At 47.8% G+C, this 20977-nt stretch overlaps 2 protein-coding genes across 3 annotated transcripts; both read left to right on the forward strand.

Moving 5' to 3' along the window:
- Nucleotides 1-2612: 2612 nt before the first annotated feature.
- Nucleotides 2613-6375, forward strand: LOC112894296 (two-component response regulator ORR26). The gene is made up of 5 exons (XM_025961953.1): nt 2613-2997; nt 4000-4152; nt 4278-4664; nt 4763-4839; nt 5380-6375. The coding sequence occupies exons 1-5, from the start codon at nt 2883-2885 to the stop codon at nt 6373-6375; spliced, it is 1728 nt and encodes a 575-aa protein (XP_025817738.1). The 5' UTR covers nt 2613-2882.
- A 9643-nt stretch (nt 6376-16018) lies between these two features.
- On the forward strand, nt 16019-20472 carry LOC112891844 (peptidyl serine alpha-galactosyltransferase). 2 transcript variants are annotated; one of them, XM_025958828.1, is made up of 8 exons: nt 16019-16396; nt 16914-17084; nt 17507-17750; nt 17858-18058; nt 18147-18619; nt 18690-18854; nt 18976-19219; nt 19462-20472. In XM_025958828.1, the coding sequence occupies exons 1-8, from the start codon at nt 16092-16094 to the stop codon at nt 20080-20082; spliced, it is 2424 nt and encodes an 807-aa protein (XP_025814613.1). In that variant the 5' UTR covers nt 16019-16091; the 3' UTR covers nt 20083-20472. The 2 variants fall into 2 exon arrangements, with proteins under 2 accessions (XP_025814613.1, XP_025814615.1); XM_025958830.1 differs by lacking the exon at nt 16019-16396 and adding an exon at nt 16449-16829.
- Nucleotides 20473-20977: the final 505 nt, after the last annotated feature.

The following is a 20977-nucleotide window of genomic DNA, read 5'->3' on the forward strand; positions in this document are numbered from 1 at the left end:
TAATTGTCACTGAAGCAACCTTATGATTGGAGGCAGGTGCGGAGGCACTGGACCTCACTGTAACAGCAGGCAAAGATAGGATGGATCCCTCTGATCCCAAACTTACCAAGAAACAGGTGCACACCAATCACTTGATAGCAGATAGATTTCCCCTTTGGAAAAAAGATGGCAGATAGATTTCAGCAGGGCTCATCTAGCTGCAAAGGCAGCCACCACCAAGTGCACCATTTGTACCCCTCAAGGACATCCATCTCAGTCGGATTAGTTACTATTTTATTTTATCATCATGGGGGAAAAAAGATTGCCAGATCTAATCAATCCACCATCTGAATCCACTAACCAATTATCATCTTTCTTTCTCTAACTAACGGCGAGCAAAACAGCAAAACTCAGGTGGACGGATGCGCCCCTGCACAGGCAGTCGCAGACTCGCAGCAGCAGCAGCAGCAGCAGCGTCACAGGATAGAAAAAAGGTTCGGGTGCAGGAACAAGCCATGAGATAGAGAGGAATCTGACGAGCGCCGGAGCCCATTGGCCACGAAGCAAAGCAAGGCAAAGCGGGCGGGTGTTGGCTGTAGGGCCGCGCCGCTGCGTGGCCTCTCCGCTCCACTAATCCCGGCGGCCATTGGCGGCGTCCCCCACTAGTAAGCTTGTCCTGCCCGCCCGCCCGTGCGCTGCGTTACAACCCACCGGAAAAGGGGGGGGCCTTAAAGCCCTCAAGCTTTCCGGCGACACTCATCAGACGCCGATGCTAATCACGCCCCCAAGTACAACCATCCGGGCGCATTATTGCCACCGGAATTCTGAGGGAATCCACCCGCTCCGGCCGCGGTGGGATTCGCGCCTCTCCCGATGACTCGTCGCTGCCGCTAGCTGCTGCGAGCACGGGCAGGGAGGGGTGGTGGTGGCTTTGGGCTCCGGCGACGACGCGAGTGCTCGCGGGAACGAAGGAACATTCGCATGGCTCGCCCACTGGCCACCCGCGCACATATTTTAGGCGCCCGGTGCTTCCTTTCCACGTTGGGCGCGCACCGGCCTAGCTTTTGGTTCGTGCTCGGCTGCCCCGGGGCCCCGCGCCCACGAGAAGGAGCACATTCCAATTCCTCCCCCACCCCGGCCCGGCCGCGCGCGGGGCCTCGCGTCTGCGGCTGGCAGCATCGCCGAGCGCCCTCCCCACCACCACCACAGCCAGGGGTCGGCGCGGCACGTGTGCGGCGGATGCGCGCGCCGCGGGCGGGGGATCACCGCCCTGTCTCTTGTGCATTGGCCCGTGCGTTGCAAGCGCGCACCGCCTTTTACTCGTGCGGCGCGGCGCGGGGGCATCTGGCGCAAAGCCGCCGCTCCACCACTCGCCGCGCGCCGCGCGACCCCGGCTATGGCTGCGGGCGCCTGTATTGGTACGCGCCGCGCGCATCGGGTGCATGCGGAAGCGTGGGGCTCGCTGGTTCGTTCGTACCGGCGGCCGGCCGCGGTGCTCCGATCCCGTCGCCTTTCCCCGAATGGCGTGGCCGCGTGGGGGCCGGGGGCCCCCGGCCGTCGCGTTCCGCGCTCTGGTAAACGCGCGCGGGGGCTTTGACATGGAGGTGCGACGACGCGCGCGCTAGTGTGTGGTGGCTGGCCGACCCGGCGGAGGGAACTGATGAACAGCGACGTCGCCGGGCGCGCGGTGTCTACACGTGAGTGGTCCGCGCCTACGAGACCACTGCAAGTTCCGGATTCCTGTGGCTCCGGCGGGTACGGCTCCACGTCGGGCTTGGAATCCTCGGTCGCGCGCACGCGCCGGCCGGTGACAGCCTGACAGCCAGGGCGTCGTCGGCCGGGCGGCGCTTTTCCGCCGCGCCGGGGGCCGCTGGCCACACGACGCGATCAGCGGCCGGGTATGGACTAGCATAGCAGTTCATGCTCGTCGGATGTGAGCGGCGCGGCCTTTCCAGGTTACCAAATGGAGGCTTGATTCGGGACGCGCGTGGTGGTGCCGGCTTCCCGCTGGTGGCCACGATCCGACCGACAGGTTTCGCTTGTCGGGGGAAATTCTCATCTCGCCCTGACAAGACTGGCAGGCACCACCAGGGCCAGGGGGAAGGATGATGGACATGGACGCATCGAGGTCGAGGGGGGAGGGAGAGATGAAAACAAACGGAATGGCACCTGTGCTTTGCTCAAAGGTGCAAGCTTTGACCTGAAAATCTCAAAGTTTCACGCCACTAGAGAGTATCTTTTCGTCAGTGTTTGCTACATGAATCACGACTAGTCTCGGCGGGTGAAAGATCGTTATTGCTTGCCCAATTATATGAGAGGCGAATCTTCTAATTAACCATTGCAAACATAAGTATTTTTCTTGAACTCTCTCTGCCTTATTGAGTGGAAAGGGGAAAAAAATCAAAACAAGGAATAGCTTCTCTCTGTTCTTCTTTTGCGAAAGAAAAAAAACAAGGAATACACAGCTACTGAGCTACATGCATTATGCATAAGTAACCATTTTTCCCAACCAGAAAAAGGGAGTGAAGCCTGGCACTTGCTAGTTCATATTCCACTCGATCAAGACCGGTGGCGACTCACTTCCGCTCGCGGAGCCGAGCTGTTATTCCAAAGCAACACCATTTGCCCCGCGACGACGCGAGGGAGGGAGACAGGGACGCGTACCGTCGTCTCGGCGGGCACAGTGGAGGAAGGGAATAAAGTTAGTTAACCAACGGGCGCCAATATTTATCGGCGGCCTCCTCCGCCTCCACTTCCCCGCTGCGCCCTTTTTAACCGCTTTTTAAAGCTCCCCCCCGGGCTCCCCTGCCTTCTTGCTCCCCCACTCCCCACTTCACCCCCCCACTGCCGCGAGAGCAGGCGGCCGGAGGCGGAGGTGGGGTGGCCTAGGCGTAGGCGGCGGCATGGCCCTGGCCGACGCCACCGCGTTCCCCTACGGGCTGCGCGTCCTCGTCGTGGACGACGACCCGACCTGGCTCAAGATCCTCGAGAAGATGCTCAGGAAGTGTTCCTACGAAGGTTGGAATCTCTGCTTTACTAGCTCCCTGGTTCTTCAGTTTGATGGATAAATCGGATTGGGAACAGGAAGGGTGGGAGATCGCGTGCTCCGCTCACGCACCCACGCCTAGTGTTCGTTGCAATTACGTAGTGGATGATCTGTGACATCCCGTGCCTGTGTTGCGAGTACGTTCTGATAAGTAGTAGTCTCCTTTCGCCAAGCCCTTGTTGGTTCAGGTTCAGGTGGGGATAAAGGTTCTTGATTAAGGTGATTGGCTGCTTAGGTTCTTCGGGGAGTTTCCTTATACAGATATATGACACATCAGTTTTCCCACTTTTGGGTTTCTTTTATCGTCTTGTTTTTGCTTGTATGCTAGTACACGTGAAGTAATCGTGATTGCTCACACAGGAGGTATTTCTGCCTTGGATATAGTTTCTCAAATCGTGTGGCACCAACTTTATGAGTATCGGCCTAATCCATTAGATTCCTCCTTTCGTATGGTGAAACATGGAGCAACAGAGGCATTTTAAACCTGCTTCACTATCAAGTTATCTTCATTTCGTCACTGTTTTAGATCGATGACTTGTGTATCTGTAAAGCACTTAGTTCCACCTGTGTGTAATTTAAGCACCAGAGTTTAGAAATATATTCTATTTCGTGCCTTATCTTCTTACTTTACAGTGCTGCAGGGTACAGACTGTTTATTTGCTATATTTTTATGGCACCGTAACTGGCTTTGGAAGAAGTATATTTTCGATAACTTACCCAACAAGCGTATCATATTTGGCTTTCACAGACAATTTTATTTCATTTGGACAAGATTTTTAGTCTGTTTGGCAGACCTATTATCGGTTATCACTACTATTGAATGGTCTGTTTTTTTACAAGTTTTATTGCTATTAATAATCGAATGGTATCCATCTCACTTTCAACCAAAATCATGGTGCATGCATGCATCCATATTTATGATTTATAATCAAGAATCATCCTGTACTGAGACTAAAGTAGTTATTTCCCTGCAGTCACCACATGCGGTTTAGCCAGTGTTGCTCTCCAAATTCTCCGGGAGAGGAGAAACAAGTTTGACATCGTAATAAGTGATGTCAACATGCCTGACATGGATGGTTTCAAGCTCCTCGAGCACATTGGACTCGAGATGGATCTTCCTGTTATAAGTTAGTATTCAACACCAAAATCTGTCTTCCTGCAAGTTTCAGAGAACATGTGAATATCACAAAATGTTCTACTTGTTTGAATATCTATTCTCAAAATACCAAATTGCTCCAATCTGTTTTCACAGTGATGTCCATCGATGGAGAAACAAGTAGGGTGATGAAAGGTGTCCAGCACGGTGCTTGTGACTATCTCCTCAAGCCTGTTCGAATGAAGGAACTTAGGAACATCTGGCAACACGTGTATAGGAAGAAAATGCATGAGGTGAAAGAGATCGAAGGTAATGACTTCTGTGACGATCTCCAAATATTCAGAAATGGTTGTGAAGGATTGGAAGAGAGGGGCCTATTTATGAGAGCTGACTCTGATACCATGAGGAAGAGAAAAGATGTCGATAAGGACAACACAGATCAGGACTCGAGTGATGGTGCTACTGTTAAGAAGGCTAGAGTTGTCTGGTCTGTTGACCTTCATCAGAAATTCGTAAATGCGGTGAACCAAATTGGATTTGACAGTGAGTCCTCTAAAAATAATGATAATTGCACCTTCCTTCCTGAATTTATAAATTTTGCATGATGCCAATTCGCAATTGCAATTATTGTTGTCTTGCAGAAGTTGGGCCAAAGAAAATACTGGACCTAATGAATGTTCCTGGCCTGACAAGGGAGAATGTAGCCAGCCATCTTCAGGTACGACAGATATCATATTCAAACAGTAACATTTTTTTAATGTTCTATTCCCTAGAAAACTGGATCCTATGCTGGTTGCTGATGAGCTCTGACATGGCATACTCTTAGCCTACTCATCTTCATCGAAAAGCTCCGATTGTGTGATTCATTGGGCTAACTCTTGTAACTTAGTAATCTAGCAGCTTCCTCTGAAAACTTCTTTGCAACATTACTTGCATCCCCAACGTACAATGAAATCAATGAAGCCTTTTATTCCAAACATTTTGTACGTTCATCCTCTGCTTTATTAATACATGAACGACAGAACTCCTGCCAGTTCTCTTTCAAAAATAAAAGTTCATCCTTGAAGCCTGAAATATAAAGACTTTCGAGATTTTGTTTAAAGGCCAAACAAAGTTTGAAATAGACCATGTAATTCAATACTTAGAATTCAAGTTTTACATCCTTATAAGCCCTAGAATTTATAGATGTTTTCCAGTATTAACCTCGTCTGATGCTTGCACTGTCGAGTGTCCTAAGTTGATTTATTTTTATATGCAGAAATATCGGCTCTACTTGAGTAGGTTGCAAAAGCAGAATGAGGAAAGGATAATGGGTGCTGCTAGGCAAGATTTCAGTCACAAGGGACCATCAGATAACCTTAACCTTCGAAACTCCTTCCAAGAGCAACCTGGCAATGGTGCCAATGGATTTCAGCATAGTTCTCAGAAGATCCAAGCTCAGAGCAACATGCTCGATCCTCATTTGGAGGACACGAAGATTGTGGTGCCCTTGAAGGTGCCAGATAAAAATAGAACCCCAGTAAGTGATGTTATTGACCCTCAGAATGTCACCAGCGCTTCACCTTTAGGTGGGGTGCTATCTTTTGAAAGAATGCCACTGAATCAAGACAGGAAGCCATCAGAAACCATGATCTTGGAATGTCAGTCCTGGAGTGGAAGTGTGCCACCAAAGCAGTTCATGCAGTACCCAAAACATAACCATGAGCGATGCGACCTGCTAGGAGACTATTCTTGCCTGCCCAAACCAGACTTAGAGCACCCAATCACCCCTGGTCATCTATATGCCCCACCACCGTTGGTATCGATGAGTTGCAGTATGGAGGGGGATGTCAGAGACTTCTCAGATGTAAAACCAGATCTTCTTGGCTGTATGAAGTCCTTATCACCTGCATTGACGTGTACAGTTGATTCAGTTTCTGCTCAACTTAGTGACAGTGTTGTTACTTCAACTAACATTGACCAAAAGTTTTCCAGTGTGGAGGGGTTGTCCAGTGGTAAAGATTGTCATTTTGACCAGGCAAGGAACCAAGCCCCTTTGCTTACTTCTGAAGAGGCGAGTACCATATGCGGTACCGATTTGGCTTGTCTACCTGATGACCTTTCCGGCTATCAACTTGGACTCAATGGCATTGATTTATTTCAGTGTAATGATGCAATGATGCTACATGGACTGCAGAATAACTGGTACGATGATCCAGAGCTTAGTAGTGAAATAATGGAGTTCCCGTTGCTAGACGGATGCCTATTTGCATAAATGCCACAGCTGCTCCCATCTTTCGACCATGTCTTTCTGTGAGGAAGGATGATGTTCTTTGGTATGTTCCCGTGTAGCGCCTCCTGTAGGGCTATAGTGATCTAACTTGATCCTGTGGTGGAAGGATTTAATTTGTAGTCTCTCCACTTTTGGTAATTGTCTGTATTATAGATTGTGTCATGGCACAGTGATTATACTATATACCCTTTACGATGATCTTCGAAACTATATATGAAGATTGTCAAATCTTTGCCTTGCACAACTGACGGTCTAACCCTGATGCTGCATTGCATACAATATGTTAGGCTTATGATATTCACAGGAAACTATTTGTATAAGTGAAGAGAATTCTGCACAGGCTGCAGATTGTAAAGTTATTTGCCAATCTAACATGAAAGAATTACATAGGTGAAGGTGATAGTGATACAGTTGTATGCAGAATTTATATGCGGACTAGCTTGCCTAGAGACTAGTTCTTCAACTTAAACTGGGCCATCACTGGTACTGGGTTACTGCTGCATCAACAGGACCGGTTGCTTCCGATTATAGTTAGCCATTCAGGCCGCCCGGCACGGCACGGTCCGGGCCCAACTCGGCCCGGCATGATTGGCCCGACTATTTAATCGTGCTAGGCAGGGCTGGCCCACGTGCCGAGGCCTCGGCCCAGGTATGGCACGCAGGCCTATTATCCATGCCGGGCCGGGCCGATTGTCTATACGGGCTGTGCGGGCCGTGCCAGCACGTGAGGCCATATAGACATGAACCCTTCAATCCATGAAAATTTAAATTTTGACTAGAAATTTATTGAAATATCAACACATTCTCAAATTCAAAAACTTTCATTGACACATACATATTCAAACATACATATGCACATAGACATCCAAATATCAAAGCATTAAGCATTCAAACATACACATTCACAAATATGAAAAGGACAACAAATATTAACTTGAGCTATTTTATTTGCTGCCCATTAAAAATCTTTGTAGGTAAAACCTCACACCTTGTAAGGATAAAACTCTACAAAGAAAAAAAGAGTATAGCCAACTCTAAATTGTTCAAGTAAATCAACATCGGTTCAAGTTTAAGTTCAAGTTCTGGACCACATGTCCACACCATTACACCACCACACTAGATAGATTCTTCATCAAGAAACAAGTTCTAAAAAGATTCTTCAAGTTCTTGATCCTCCACAGCATGCTGAAGTCTTGCATATTCTAGCTCCAAATCCAAATCCTTCACAAGAGCCACCATCTCCACCATCTCAGAGCCCAGACGCCATCACCGCTCCTCGATGATTCTGCCAGTAGTACCAAAAGCACATTCTGATGATATTGTAGAAACAGGCACAGTCATAACATCTCTAGTTAGGATTGAAAGAATAGGATATGATAATTTATGCTCATACCACCAGTTCAAAAGGTTGAATTCATCATCGTACTGGTTAATAGTATCACTATCTAGGTAGGCAGAAAGTTCAGAAGCAGAAGTTAGAAAAGCACCATGAAGCGTCCCCTCATCAGAGGTGACCAAATGTGATACAAATATCAGTCCCAAGAGGCTGATAACACATTTATTACATCAGATGGTTCATTATCGTACAAACCGTCGAGGTAGCGGGCACTGAAGCGCCACTATCAAGAGGGACAACATAAGGACTAAAAGCCAAACTAAAGTACCAACAAAATCTAAGCTAATATCAGAGTCTTGCGCCATGGTAAGCTTCCTGTGGAGACCCTGAACCACAGACAAGGTTGGGTACAGGACGGCGACCTACTCGACATCTTCAGGAACGAAGTTCGGATCCTCCTCTGTAAAAACTAGGCAAGAATGAGTACATACGTACTCAACAAGTCCAACTACACCCACGGAGAGAGGATAATAAAGATCATGCACAGGATATATCAAGGATAAGGCTAGGGTTCATTTGCGATAAAGCAAAGTTTTACACATGCAAGGGTTCATTTAATAAAAGAGTTTTCTCAAAACATTTCTGCAGTAATTGAATAATAAGTGGGGTTGATCCTACACAAAGGATCCAAGTTTTAATGCTACCGGACTCCACATCCACAGTAGCTCACGGCACAACTGCCGGACACTTTCAAAACAACTCACGCCACAAAACCAACCATCCCAAAATGTCTATTGAAGTGATCATGCGGTAACTCGTCCAATACCGTGGACACGGCTATTCGAATAGATTTTACACTCTACAGAGGTTGTACATTTTACCCACAAGTTGGGTACCGCACTACGAACACCTTACTGTCGCTGCGGATCCTAACAAAGCTGTTACCCACCTTAGCTGAATCTAACTAGCCAACACGGAAGCAACCATGGGGTTAATGACCTATCAACAAAGTCATAACTGGGACGTAACTCACACAAATCGTATTCCCTCTCCATTATCTCCCGTTGTTCACCAGCTCTCCTTTTGGCTAGCAGAACAACTACTGGGGTTTAAGCTAAGCCGTTGCCCACACAATAAGCCAATAGGTTGTGTTTATAAAACTAGGATAAATATGCATCAAAGGATGGGATTGGACTTGCCATCCTCAAAGCCTTCCGGAAGCTCCTCCTCGAGGTACGGGTCTTCGGGCTCCGGCTCGCGATACTGCTCCTCCTCAGTCACACTGTCGGCTACGACACACAAACAATCACACAATAAAAACAAAGTTCACCGACGAGCTTAAAAAAAGAGGAAAATAGAGAGCTTCGATTAAAAAAAATAGAGAAGACTATTATATTTGTTGGATGTGGATCCTGAGACTTGAAGAAAATATTTGGAGATGATGCGTGGTGGAGTTTGAAATCAATTCGGAACAAAATGTCGCATGAACTGATGAGTTAAAAGGTCATTTAGGGAGTAGTTTAAAAGGATGAGGACCTATTTGTAATGAAATAAAGAGATAGAAGGAGTTCTAATTAAATATTTGAGAGAGGGAGGTAGAGAGCTGCGGACTGCATAAGAAGGAAAAGTGTAGGGGGTTATGCACAAGTCTGCCTTTCTTCTTCCTTGAGACAGAACGGGAGGGGGAGGGGAACGGTAGGATGGGGGGGGGGGCGGCCAGGCCATGGGCGCCGGCCCCCAGGTGCATGGCGACGCCCGGGGAGGAGGGGAAAATGGAGAGGAGGCCGAGGCGGTCCGATTCCGGCCCTCACCTCGTGCGGAGACGGTCTACGGAGGGCTATCTACGGAGATGGGTGGTGGCCGGCAATGGTGAGCGGCGGCGGCGAGCTGCAGCGCAAGGTAGAGGAGGGAAGGTGCTGGGGCGGCGTGGGCGGAGTGAGGGGCGGCTCGGGGGCTGATTTATAGGCCGAGAGGGAGAGGGGAGATGGCCGGCATGGGAGGGTCACAGGCAGTACAGGAACCTCACCATTAATAGCGGCCGGGACGCTCGGGGATAAGGTGCAAGCTGCGAGGGGGACGGGACGGAGACGGGTCGGCGCAGCAGTGGATCGCACGCCGGCTTGGCGTGCACGGGTAGCAAGCACGCAACGGCACAGTGAGCAGCAGCGGCCGTGGCGTGACGTGGGCGGCGCGATGCGAGCGCGTGTGCACAGCCAACAACAGGGCAGTTGCGAGTCGTGCGCTGGCCCGCGCGTGCGCGCAAGGAGCTCGAGGAGGCAGCACGCATGTGCTCATTTAAATAAGAAAAAAGAAAAAAAATTATTTTAAATTTTCACACAGTAGCTCAACAATTTAAATAAGCAAGCGGTAGAATTAGAAGAGAGAAATAAAATGGATTTGAATAAAATATGAGAAAAGCAAAGAGGGGACACGCGCGCGGCACTGACGATCGCGGCCGGGCAGGCGCACGCGGCCGACCGCGAAACGATGGTGATGCGACGGGACGGCGGGGCCGGTGGAAAAGGAAAAGGGACGGGCGGCTCCGCGGAAAAAGAGGAAGAGACTGCGCGATGTCGGGATGGCGGAAAATCGAGAGGCGGGCTTCGGGAGCTCGAGCGGCGGAAAAGGTTTAAAAGATTTTTAAGCGAGTGATTGGTAATACAATTTAAATAAGATAAAAACGCGGGGGTTACACAACAGAAGTAGCAGCCTGCAGCAAAGCACTAGCAGATGATCTCCAATGCAAGGAGGAAGGACCACCAAGACCATCACCAAGACCAGCAGCATTAGCACTAGCACTAGCAGAACTAGAGCCAGAAATATCACCCCCAAAGATCTTACTCCAAGCGGTCCTTTTCTTACCTGTAGGGTTTGGTTGTGCAGCCCTTTACAACCTTACATCACCAAATTTTTCATCATACTCACCAAAAACAACAGATAGTTTAGCCCTTACCTCAGTTAAGTAGCAGGAGTAATCATTACCATTAAGCTGAGACAAAAGTCTAAAAATATTGCTAAAACCTTTCATCTTAGTTCTAGGATCCAATATAAATACAAATGCATAAAGCATAGAAATATCACACCAATATTGTAAAAACTTATCTTTCATGGGAGTAACAACATTTTTTAAATCTCTATCATTTTCATAATTATTCAGATGGCTAGCTATCTCAAGAACATGATGAAATATTAATGGAGATATGGGATAATAAACACTAGAGAGAACAACAATGGAATCACAGAACTATTCAAGAATTTCAAATATATTTTTAGCCACGTACCAATGTTGTTCTGTTAAGAGTGGCTAGCCATCAATCAAAGGATGATTAGTAATGATAAAAATAGAGAATAAGTTCTTATGGGGCAAGACATGTTTTAGCATGAGATAAGTGGAATTCCATCTCATATCCATATCTAAGCCAAACTTCTAAGATCTTGCATTAACAGCAATACAATATGATTTATATGCAGCAATGCATTGGTTAGATGAATTTAAAAATGATATAGCAGTTCTAAATGCAGACAACGTAGGCCTAAACACATCAAGGTTAGCCTTAACAATAAGATTGATGATATGACAAGCACATCTCTGATGCACAAACAAGCTATCAACATAATCAGACAAGATAGGATTTAGTTGATTAATAAGGCTAGTGTTAGCAGCAACGTTGTCTAATGTAACAGAGAGAATATTTTATTAGTTAATCCAAAATCAGCAAAAATAGAAGTAATACGCTGAGCAATATTCTCAGCATTGTGAGACACATCAATCAGCCTAAGACCTATAACCCTTTTCTCTAATTGCCGATCAATATTCACATAGTGAGCAACCACACTAAGATAATACTTCTTAGCATTGCCAGACCAGATTTCAGAAGTAAAAGCAACAGAGGATACCGATTTCAAACTCTCAACAAGCTGTGTGCACGATGATCATTAAAGTACTTAGCAAAATCTCCAGTGGTTGTACGGCAAAATCTAGGATTATGTACTCTTCGAAAGCATCAGTTTCACCAATGCATAAAGCAGGTCAAAGCGTGCAATCAACCTACACAACTGAGTACGAGCAACATCAGGATTATACTCCCAAGTGCGAACAGAGCCATCAGGATTAAACTTAAGCTGAGATTGAGCCATGGCAGAATGACCTTTTAAAATAGGGCATATAAGAATGTGCCTAAGGGTCCGTTTGGTTTGGCTTCGGCATCCAGATTCGCGTTGAGGAATCGGTGATCGCAACCAAAGGGCGGAAACGGACAAAGCGATTCCCAGGAATCAGCCGATTCCCGTAGTGCAACGCAAAATCGGCGTGACCCCCAGATTTCAGCCGATTCCAGCTGCTATTTACCCGCCTGCCACTCGTTAAGGAGCGTACCAGTTCGCTTTTCTATTTTCTCCGCTCCCTTTCTTCCCCACCGACGCTCCCATCGAAGTTCGACCTGCAGCCGTCGCCCACCACCATCACGGCCAGGGGCACTTCGGCTGCCGGCACCAATCTCCGGTGGCGCCCTCTCCGGCCTCCCCCACCGTGGCGCTCTCTCAGCCTCCCCCACCACGGCGCCTCCCTCCTTCGGCCACCCCATCCAGGCCCAACTCCGGCGGCCAGGCGCTTCCGGCCGGCGATGATCCCTGCGGCGGCGCCCCGGGACCGGTTCTTCCCCGTGCCCCCGGCTTCGTTTCCCCGAGCGGCGCCCCTAGCCTGGTTGGCCCCCGCGCCGGCCCTGGCCTGGCGAGCGCGCGGGCGCGCGCGGGCGTGGGCGTGGGCGCGGCGCGGGCGAGCGTGACGCGGAGGCGGCTCGGCGCGGCGCGGGCGAGCGTGACGCGGAGGCGGCTCGGCGCGGCGCGAGCGCGAGCGTGGCGGCGGCAGGCGACGGGGGCAGAGCGGTTCTTCCAATGGGATCTCAGCATTGAGTTCATCACCTGTCTGTTCTCCCTGCTATTCCAATAAGATTTGAGAGGAAGGTTGAGGTAGAATCAAGTTAGCATAAATTATTGGGAGCTCATGGATCTTTTTTCTTCTCCATTTTGACCAAACTGTACAACTGATAAATACTAAGACCTTAGCTAAGCTATCTCTATATCAACTTCTTTATTGCTGTATATACCAAGATGAATGTCATACATGAGCTCGAAGACGTCTGTTCTAAGAGATTTACATGCGAATACCATATGCGGACCATTGACAAAAGGAACTCCAAAATCAATTCTGTCCAGATATTCTAAATTTTATTATGCCTATTTAGAATAAAATTGATGTACCACACAAGTATCTTTATGAGATATTGCTATGTTGATACATCAATCTATTGCTAAGCTGTAACTCTCTTCCTCAGCTAAAGAAGCCCGATACCAAGTTCAGATATGTCTACCTCTGCGATAATAATGTTTCTTGATTGCCTAGAGGAGTTTGAGTGCCTGGACATGTCGGGTTATGAGACATTCGCAATTAATTAGCAAACATGAACTATTATATATGTCAAATATTAACAAATATGAATATTTCCTTTCCAAAACGGTCATCTACATATCCATGTGATTAATTAGCATATAAATAGCCTTATGGGATATCAGGGGCATAACAGACATTTCTTACAGAAATCCACAGCTGATAGTTGTTTCAGCCAAACAGCTTTCAGCTTTCCCACAGCTGTCAGCTCACAGCAGCTTTCCCACAGCTGATTCCAGAAATCAGATTTTCAGAAATTCACAGCTGAACCAAACACACCCTAAGCAAGTGGCCAGTACCATAGGTGAATTTACCAGTGAAATCTTTCTTACAATGTCTACATTTAGCACCAGTTTGGCGTTCCTTACCGTCGATTACCTCATAGATCTCCTCGAAGTCCTTCCACACCTTAGATGTGGACGACCTCCTCTTCTCGGAGCCGCCACTGCCACTGGCAGCGCCGGTGCTCACGCTCTCAGAGCCGGCCGGCTGCGCAAATGGCCCGTGAGGAAGTCCCAGGATGTCTGCATCTAGGTCGATGGTCATCGTCCGGTGTTGCTGCTAAACAACTCCTCTACATCTGCAGCTAGGTCGTCCTCATCGTCTCCGTGAAGACCCATCGCCCGCAACTCATAGTTGTGGGACGACGGGTCATTATTGGCCATCGCCGACCTCCGATCCCTCGATGGCCTGCGCAAGAAGAAAGAGCGACAGAGGCAGAGCAGGGAAAGAAGTCAGTTACAAATGAAACATGAAAGGAAAAAAAAAGAGAAGAGAACCGGAGTTACCTGTGGTTGGAGCACCGGAGTTGCCATCGACGACCTCACCGGAGACTAGGAGAGGGAGATGGGGACTGGAGAAGAGGAAGGCGAAGAAGGGCAAGAAGCAACAAAACAAGAGAGGGGGAGATGATTTGACACTGAGCAGAGGAGACGAGGAGGCGACACGAGGCTCGCCGCCTCTCGGCCTTCCCCGCCTTCCCCTTTTTCAATCCCTTTCACCAGCCACAGGAGAGGGAGGAGAAGGATTGCCGGCGTTGGATCAGGCAGCGTCGAGGAGCGTTGGATTTGGCCGACCGCGGCTCGGGAGGCGGCGTGGGAGGCGAGGAGGACCATTGAGGAGCTAGATCCGGCGAGTAGAGGAGGAGGAGAAGGGAGGGGAACACCGGATCTAGGCGAGGAGAGGCAGAGGAGGCGAGGGCAGCGGCGGATCTACACCGGCGACGGCGGCGATACGAGGGAGGCAAAGAGGCCGCGGCCAGCGGGCGAGGGCGCGAGGGAGGCAAAGAGGCCGCGGGCGAGGAAGGAACGGGGGGCGGGGCGGTGGGGCGGGGGCGCTAGGGTTTTGGAGCGCGGCTTGGGCCTCGGGAGGCGGCGTGTGAGGCGAGGAGGGACCATCGAGGAGCTAGATCAGGTGAGCAGAGGGGGAGAAGAAGGGAGGGGAACATCGGTTCTAGGCGATAAGAGGCGGAGGAGGCGAGGGCAGCTGCGGATCTACACCAGCGACGGCGGCCGGGCGGCAAGACGAGGGCGCAAGCGCGAGGGAGGTGAAGAGGCCGCGGGCGAGGGCGAGGAAGGAATGGAGGGCGGGGCGCTAGGGTTTCGGGGCCCGGCCGGCGCTCGGGCGTTATATACGCCGAGCCGCTCGGGCTCCTTGGGCCTTAGCAGGCCTCCCGTGCCCGGGCTGGCCCATATGCCTGATCGGGCCGCGACTTAAACGTGTTGGGCCGGGCCGGCCCACGTGCCGAGGAGTCGGCCCAAGCACAGCATGAGCCCCATGCTGGGTTGGCTCGGGCCCGATTAACTTCGTGTTGGGCCGTGCCCGTGCTGGGCCAAAAAAAGAGGCCGTAGGCCGGCCCATAGGCCTCGGGCTGGACGGAAATCTATACTTCCGATGAACGTTGAATGTCATGGAAACCATGAAAAAGTGGAAGATTGCTGATATCAGTTGTAACGCAGGATATCACCGCCAAAGCTACTGACATCGGTTATCATGATTCTAAAAATCTAACTGCTTTCACAGTGGAAATGTGATATATCTGGATCACATAAAGCGATAGGTCTGAAAAATTCAGTATATCCTATTTAATAGTTAATCTTGGAATTACCACCTTAAAATGCATGAAGCTGACTGCTTTGCATAAATCCTTAGCTTGTGGACTCTTTCAGTAATTTGCTCAATAACTCTGACGGTCAATACCAGATCTCATTCTTTTCAATGTCTCCTAAACATTAAAAGGCTATCTTCTACAAAAAACAATCTATGCCATGCTACGTTGATATGATGTCGAAGATTTAGCTCAATCTGAAGACTTGCTTAGCTTGATAGGGTCGATAAGATGTTGAAGGCTTAGCTCAATCTGAGGACTGGTTGCTAAGCGTGATCGGTCAACGTTCTGCGTTTATGGTCATGATCTGAATTCTTGTTTCCTTTTTGTGGTCTGTGATGCCGAAGGAGAACGTTGCCTCTCATGACGCTTAGCACATGATAGCTATGACGAACTGCAATTTCTGGAGTTGAATTATCTGTTTCTTCAGTTCTTTGATTCTTGCATCGCCTAGTAACGAGATGCAAACTATACAGTCTACATGATTTACAGAAATTTTTACAACTAGCAGGCTTAACTTGAGATTATAGTTACCTAAGCTCGGACAGGTGCTGAGAAGGCAAACCCGTTTGCATGAAGTAAAGCATTAGTTACATGTTTCCGAGCTTATGGCTTGTTGGCGTATAACAGTACGGCTAGAAGTTTTACGCCAACAAGACGACTTGGCGTACTTCATGGAGCCCTCACTCTCGATGACACGGGGGCGCACAAACGGACAACAAGCCAAGCACATGGGAGAGACCGGGGGTCAGCCCAAAGGCGGGATCCGTCCGGGTGGCGAGGGCGCGAGATCCGCCACGCCACCATCAATGGCGGCGGCGATCTCCGGCGCGGTGGCGGCCGCGCTCCTGCTGCTGTGCCCGGCCTGGGCATCGGCGGCGGCGGCGGTGGGGGAGGGGCGGCGCCTGCACACGCTGTTCTCGGTGGAATGCGGCGACTACTTCGACTGGCAGGCGGTGGGGCTCCTCCACAGCCTCCGCAAGGCGGGGCAGCCCGGAGGCGTCACCCGCCTCCTCAGCTGCGCGGAGGACCAGCTCCCCTCCTACCGCGGCCTCCGCATTGGCCACACCCTTCAGGTCCCCTCCTTCAGCCGCCACCCACGCACCGGCGACTGGTAACGCTCGCCGTCACATACACAACCATTACCTTTCTCCTCGCTCCACTTACTATTATAGGAATTTTTTTTCCTTCGACCAAACTGTAAGAGCTAAATAGAACTGGTTATAAAGATTGCCTCTTTCGCAAGTTGGAGAGGCATTTCTGCTCGAGTAGTTAGTTGTAGTGCTTCGAAGTGGAATGGCCATTTCAGTGTGGCTGCTTGGAAGCATTTCTGAGAACGTATCCCTGATTTATGGTATAGTCTGCTGGATGGATTGCCAAATGATCTGTGAAACTCCAGCATTATGTAAAAGTACGGGGAGTCAAGTTCATAGGTTTGGGCTGCAGCAGTATATTTGGTAGGAGTTTGAGATAGACTGATAGTCATAGAATAAAATGCTGAGAAGTCAACTGGAACGAGAGATCCCAAAGATACACCTATTGAAGAGGTTGGGATCGCTATTTTTCAAGTTAGATTCCTTGTTTGAAATGAAAACGAGCTCATTGGGCATCCTGCCATTTTTCATGTGAAGGTACCCGGCCATCAATAAGCCCGCAGGGGTGGTGCATTGGTTAAAGCATAGTCCAGAGGCAGACAATGTTGATTGGGTTGTAATCTTGGATGCTGACCAGATTATTCGAGGACCCATTGTTCCCTGGGAACTTGGGGCTGAGAAAGGCAAGCCGTTTGCTGCTTATTATGGGTACGGTTTTCACTCGCTTGGCTTTTAATTCTGTCTTTCTCCTTTCTGTGCTGATATGGTCTTAATTAATTGGAAAGGATGGAACTTCAATAAATCACCTAATTATTCTTTTGTGTCAATATTCTAGACATTTAACACTCATCCTTCCACTAAGGTCTTACTTATGTTTGGAATAGTAACTTGCTAACTCACATTCCACTTTCCCACTAGAACATGAGGAAAATTCACTGTATAAGGTTGTAGTATGTCAAGGAGGAAGTCTGTGTGCTGCTTCACATTTCTAATCAGAGAAATACAATTAGATATGCATTTTATGTCCCAACACTACCTGTTGGTTGTCAGTCTTAGGCTCGGTACACTATTATAATGTCTGATTTATACTGAGCTTCTAACTGGTTTGAATCTATATTTCTCTTATCTAGATATTTGAAGGGCTGTGATAACATCCTAGCACAGCTTCATACTGCGCATCCAGAATTTTGTGATAAAGTTGGGGGAATTCTCGCCATGCATATTGATGACTTAAGAGCTCTAGCACCTCTATGGCTTTCAAAAACTGAAGAAGTGAGGCAGGATAAGTCCCATTGGTCAACCAATATTACTGGGGATATATATGGCATGGGTTGGATCAGTGAGATGTATGGGTATGCATTTGGTGCTGCAGAAGTAAGTTGAATCCAGTCTTGTAACTATGCGTCTTTGACAGAGTAAAATTTTTCACACTATGGATTGCAAACTTCCGTATAGCTTCATTATCTGGTCCTCATGAACAGGTAGGTCTACGGCACAAGATAAATGATGATATAATGATCTACCCAGGTTATATTCCAAGACCTGGCATTGAGCCACTTATCTTGCATTATGGTTTGCCATTTAAAGTTGGAAACTGGTCATTCAGTAAATTAGAACACCACGAGGATGGAATAGTTTATGATTGCAACCGCTTATTCCCTCCACCTCCTTTTCCTAGAGAGGTAAACAATCTTTCTGATTATTTTTAGGCCCTGCTCATTTATAGCTAGATGTACGGTAAAGATTTATTAGTGTTGCTAAAATTTATAGGTTGAAATGATGGAATCCGACCCAAATGTAAAACGGGGCTTATTTTTAAGCATAGAGTGCATTAATACCTTGAATGAAGGGCTCTTGTTGCATCATGCATCTGTTGGGTGCCCGAAAGCACAGTGGTCAAAATACCTAAGTTTCCTTAAAAGCAGAAGGTTTTCAGAGCTTACAAAGCCAAAGTATTGGAAAGGCCAAAAGGTTGACAGCACAATTACTACGCAACATGTTGCATTATCCAAGGCAAACAGTGAATATCCAAAAATACACACCCTTTTCTCCACCGAATGTTCATCATATTTTGACTGGCAAACTGTTGGGCTCATGCACAGCTTTCGTTTAAGCGGACAGCCTGGTAACATTACGCGCTTATTGAGCTGTACGGATGAGGACTTGAAGAACTATAAAGGCCATGACCTTGCTCCAACACATTATGTTCCATCTATGAGCCGACATCCATTGACAGGGGACTGGTATAGCCTCTGAGTTTAACTTAGTGTCTGAATTGTTCAAGAGAACCTGCTCACATAGTTTTTTTGCTAGGTACCCTGCAATTAACAAACCTGCAGCAGTTCTCCATTGGCTCAACCATGTGCAGACTGATGCTGAGTTCATTGTTATCTTAGATGCTGACATGATCATGAGAGGCCCCATTACCCCATGGGAATATGGTGCAAAACTCGGACATCCTGTTTCTACTCCCTATGAGTAAGACTTTATTGTGCCATGAAAGTAGCCTGTGCTTGGCCATGCTGTATTTTTTTTTCTATGGTTGACTTAAAGCATTTTTTTTGTCCATGTAGTAATGTTACCCTTTGATGTGTATCAGATACCTCATTGGGTGTGATAACATACTTGCAAAGATACACACTCGCAATCCCTCTGCATGTGACAAGGTTGGTGGTGTCATTATCATGCATATAGATGATCTTCGCCGTTTTGCTATACTTTGGCTGCACAAATCAGAGGAGGTTCGTGCTGACAAAGCTCATTATGCAACAAACATTACTGGTGACATATATGCATCTGGCTGGATTAGTGAGATGTATGGCTACTCATTTGCAGCAGCTGAGGTATGTGCAGTTTTATTTTTATATACTTTTTTAATATGTTGATCCAAGGATCACAAGCTCCACTCAGACACTCCTAGAAAGATAGTATGAACAGTTGCTTTGAATAATTCTAGAAAAGGATTAGTGTGGGTGGCATCACTTAGCACGAACTTGTCTTGTTTCAAGAAAATAGAAGTTTAATTTCATCCGTTCACTACTCATTGTCTATCTTGTGGGGTGACCTATTCATTATTTATTTGCAGATTAACCTGCGCCACATCATTAGGAGGGACATAATGATATATCCAGGTTATGTTCCACTACCTGGAGCTAAATATAAGGTTTTCCATTATGGGTTGAGATTTGGAGTTGGTAATTGGAGCTTTGACAAGGCTGATTGGAGAAATGCTGATGTGGTAAATACATGCTGGGCCAAGTTTCCTGAACCACCTGATCCAGATACCATCATGCAAGAAGGTCTAGATGCACGAGAAAGGGATCTCCTGAGCATTGAATGTGCCAGGGCTTTGAATAAAGCCCTATACCTGCACCATAAGCGCCGAAACTGCCCCCGAATAGGCACCATCCATAGCACATCTTCTAACAAAATTGCGAGAATTGCACATGAGTCATCCAGAAATAGAAATAGAGGAAAATTTGAGTCCATGGACGTGGCAAGGGAAAAGACGGTTGAAAGGGCTGCAGCCACCATACCACCTGTGCATAGATCAAGGAGACTGGCCAGATCTTCCAGAATGTGGATAATTGCTGTCTGGGCAGTATCGATTGTAGTGTTCTTATTAGTAATCTCCATGTTTTTCACTGATCGAAGGAGAAGCGTCTCCAGATCTAGGGTTTCTAGAAGTCTGAAGGCCCATGTCTGAGTATTCCTATTCTCTAAGGACACCATTTCTGACTACAGGATGGACAATTTTTCATTACGTTATTCCTTTGTGAACATTATACATAAGAAGGGTACAGTCCTGGGACTCTAGAAGCTAACATCATCTGTTTGAGTTATCAGAAGCAGCCAGAGGTCTTGGACCTTCAAAGTCCTCTTTTCTTCTTTTCAGCTTTCTTCGAGTTACTGGCAGGTTTTGGTACTACTGCTGTTGTATTTGATTCAATAGGTTTGTTTACTATGGTGTAAAGTCACATATGTTGTTTCTTTCCTTTATCAGTTCCCCTTGTCAGAAACTGTCAATTTGTAGAACATGTGATTAATTATCTGAGCATACGGATACAAATACAATGATCTATTCTTCTGTTCGAAACTCATGGCTATGTTTTAGTACTTTTTTTTTCCTTTGATGCTTAAAGGATTTCCATGTTCTGGCAAGACACGTGTTAAGTTCTAAGAAGGTTGATATAATGTTTGCTAAAATCTGATTGCCTTTAAATTCGTACAACAGTCTGATTATCTGAACTGAACCCAGCAGAGAGACCAATCGCCTCGTGCCCTCATCAAAACACGACTCATGATTAAGTCATACATGACAATCATTTGGCGGGGGCGACGATGAACAGATCCGGTCTGATGGTGAAAAGGAGATTTTATTAGCACTCACCTCAGACCTCCAGCAAGCAGCAGCGACGGGGAGCTCAACGACAGCAGCCAGAGCAAGCTCACCGACGGCAACAACAGCAAGGAAGACGAGGGAGCGAGGGAGAAACAAAAGCTCCTCCCGAACAACCATCCAGGCAAACTAGAAAAACTAATATACAGCATATGGGGACATACGGGTGGCTCCTCTCCTTCCGGTCGCCGGCGAGAACACC

This window comes from Panicum hallii, chromosome 5, assembly GCF_002211085.1.
Source record: "Panicum hallii strain FIL2 chromosome 5, PHallii_v3.1, whole genome shotgun sequence".
In the NCBI taxonomy this organism is placed as follows: Eukaryota; Viridiplantae; Streptophyta; class Magnoliopsida; order Poales; family Poaceae; genus Panicum; species Panicum hallii.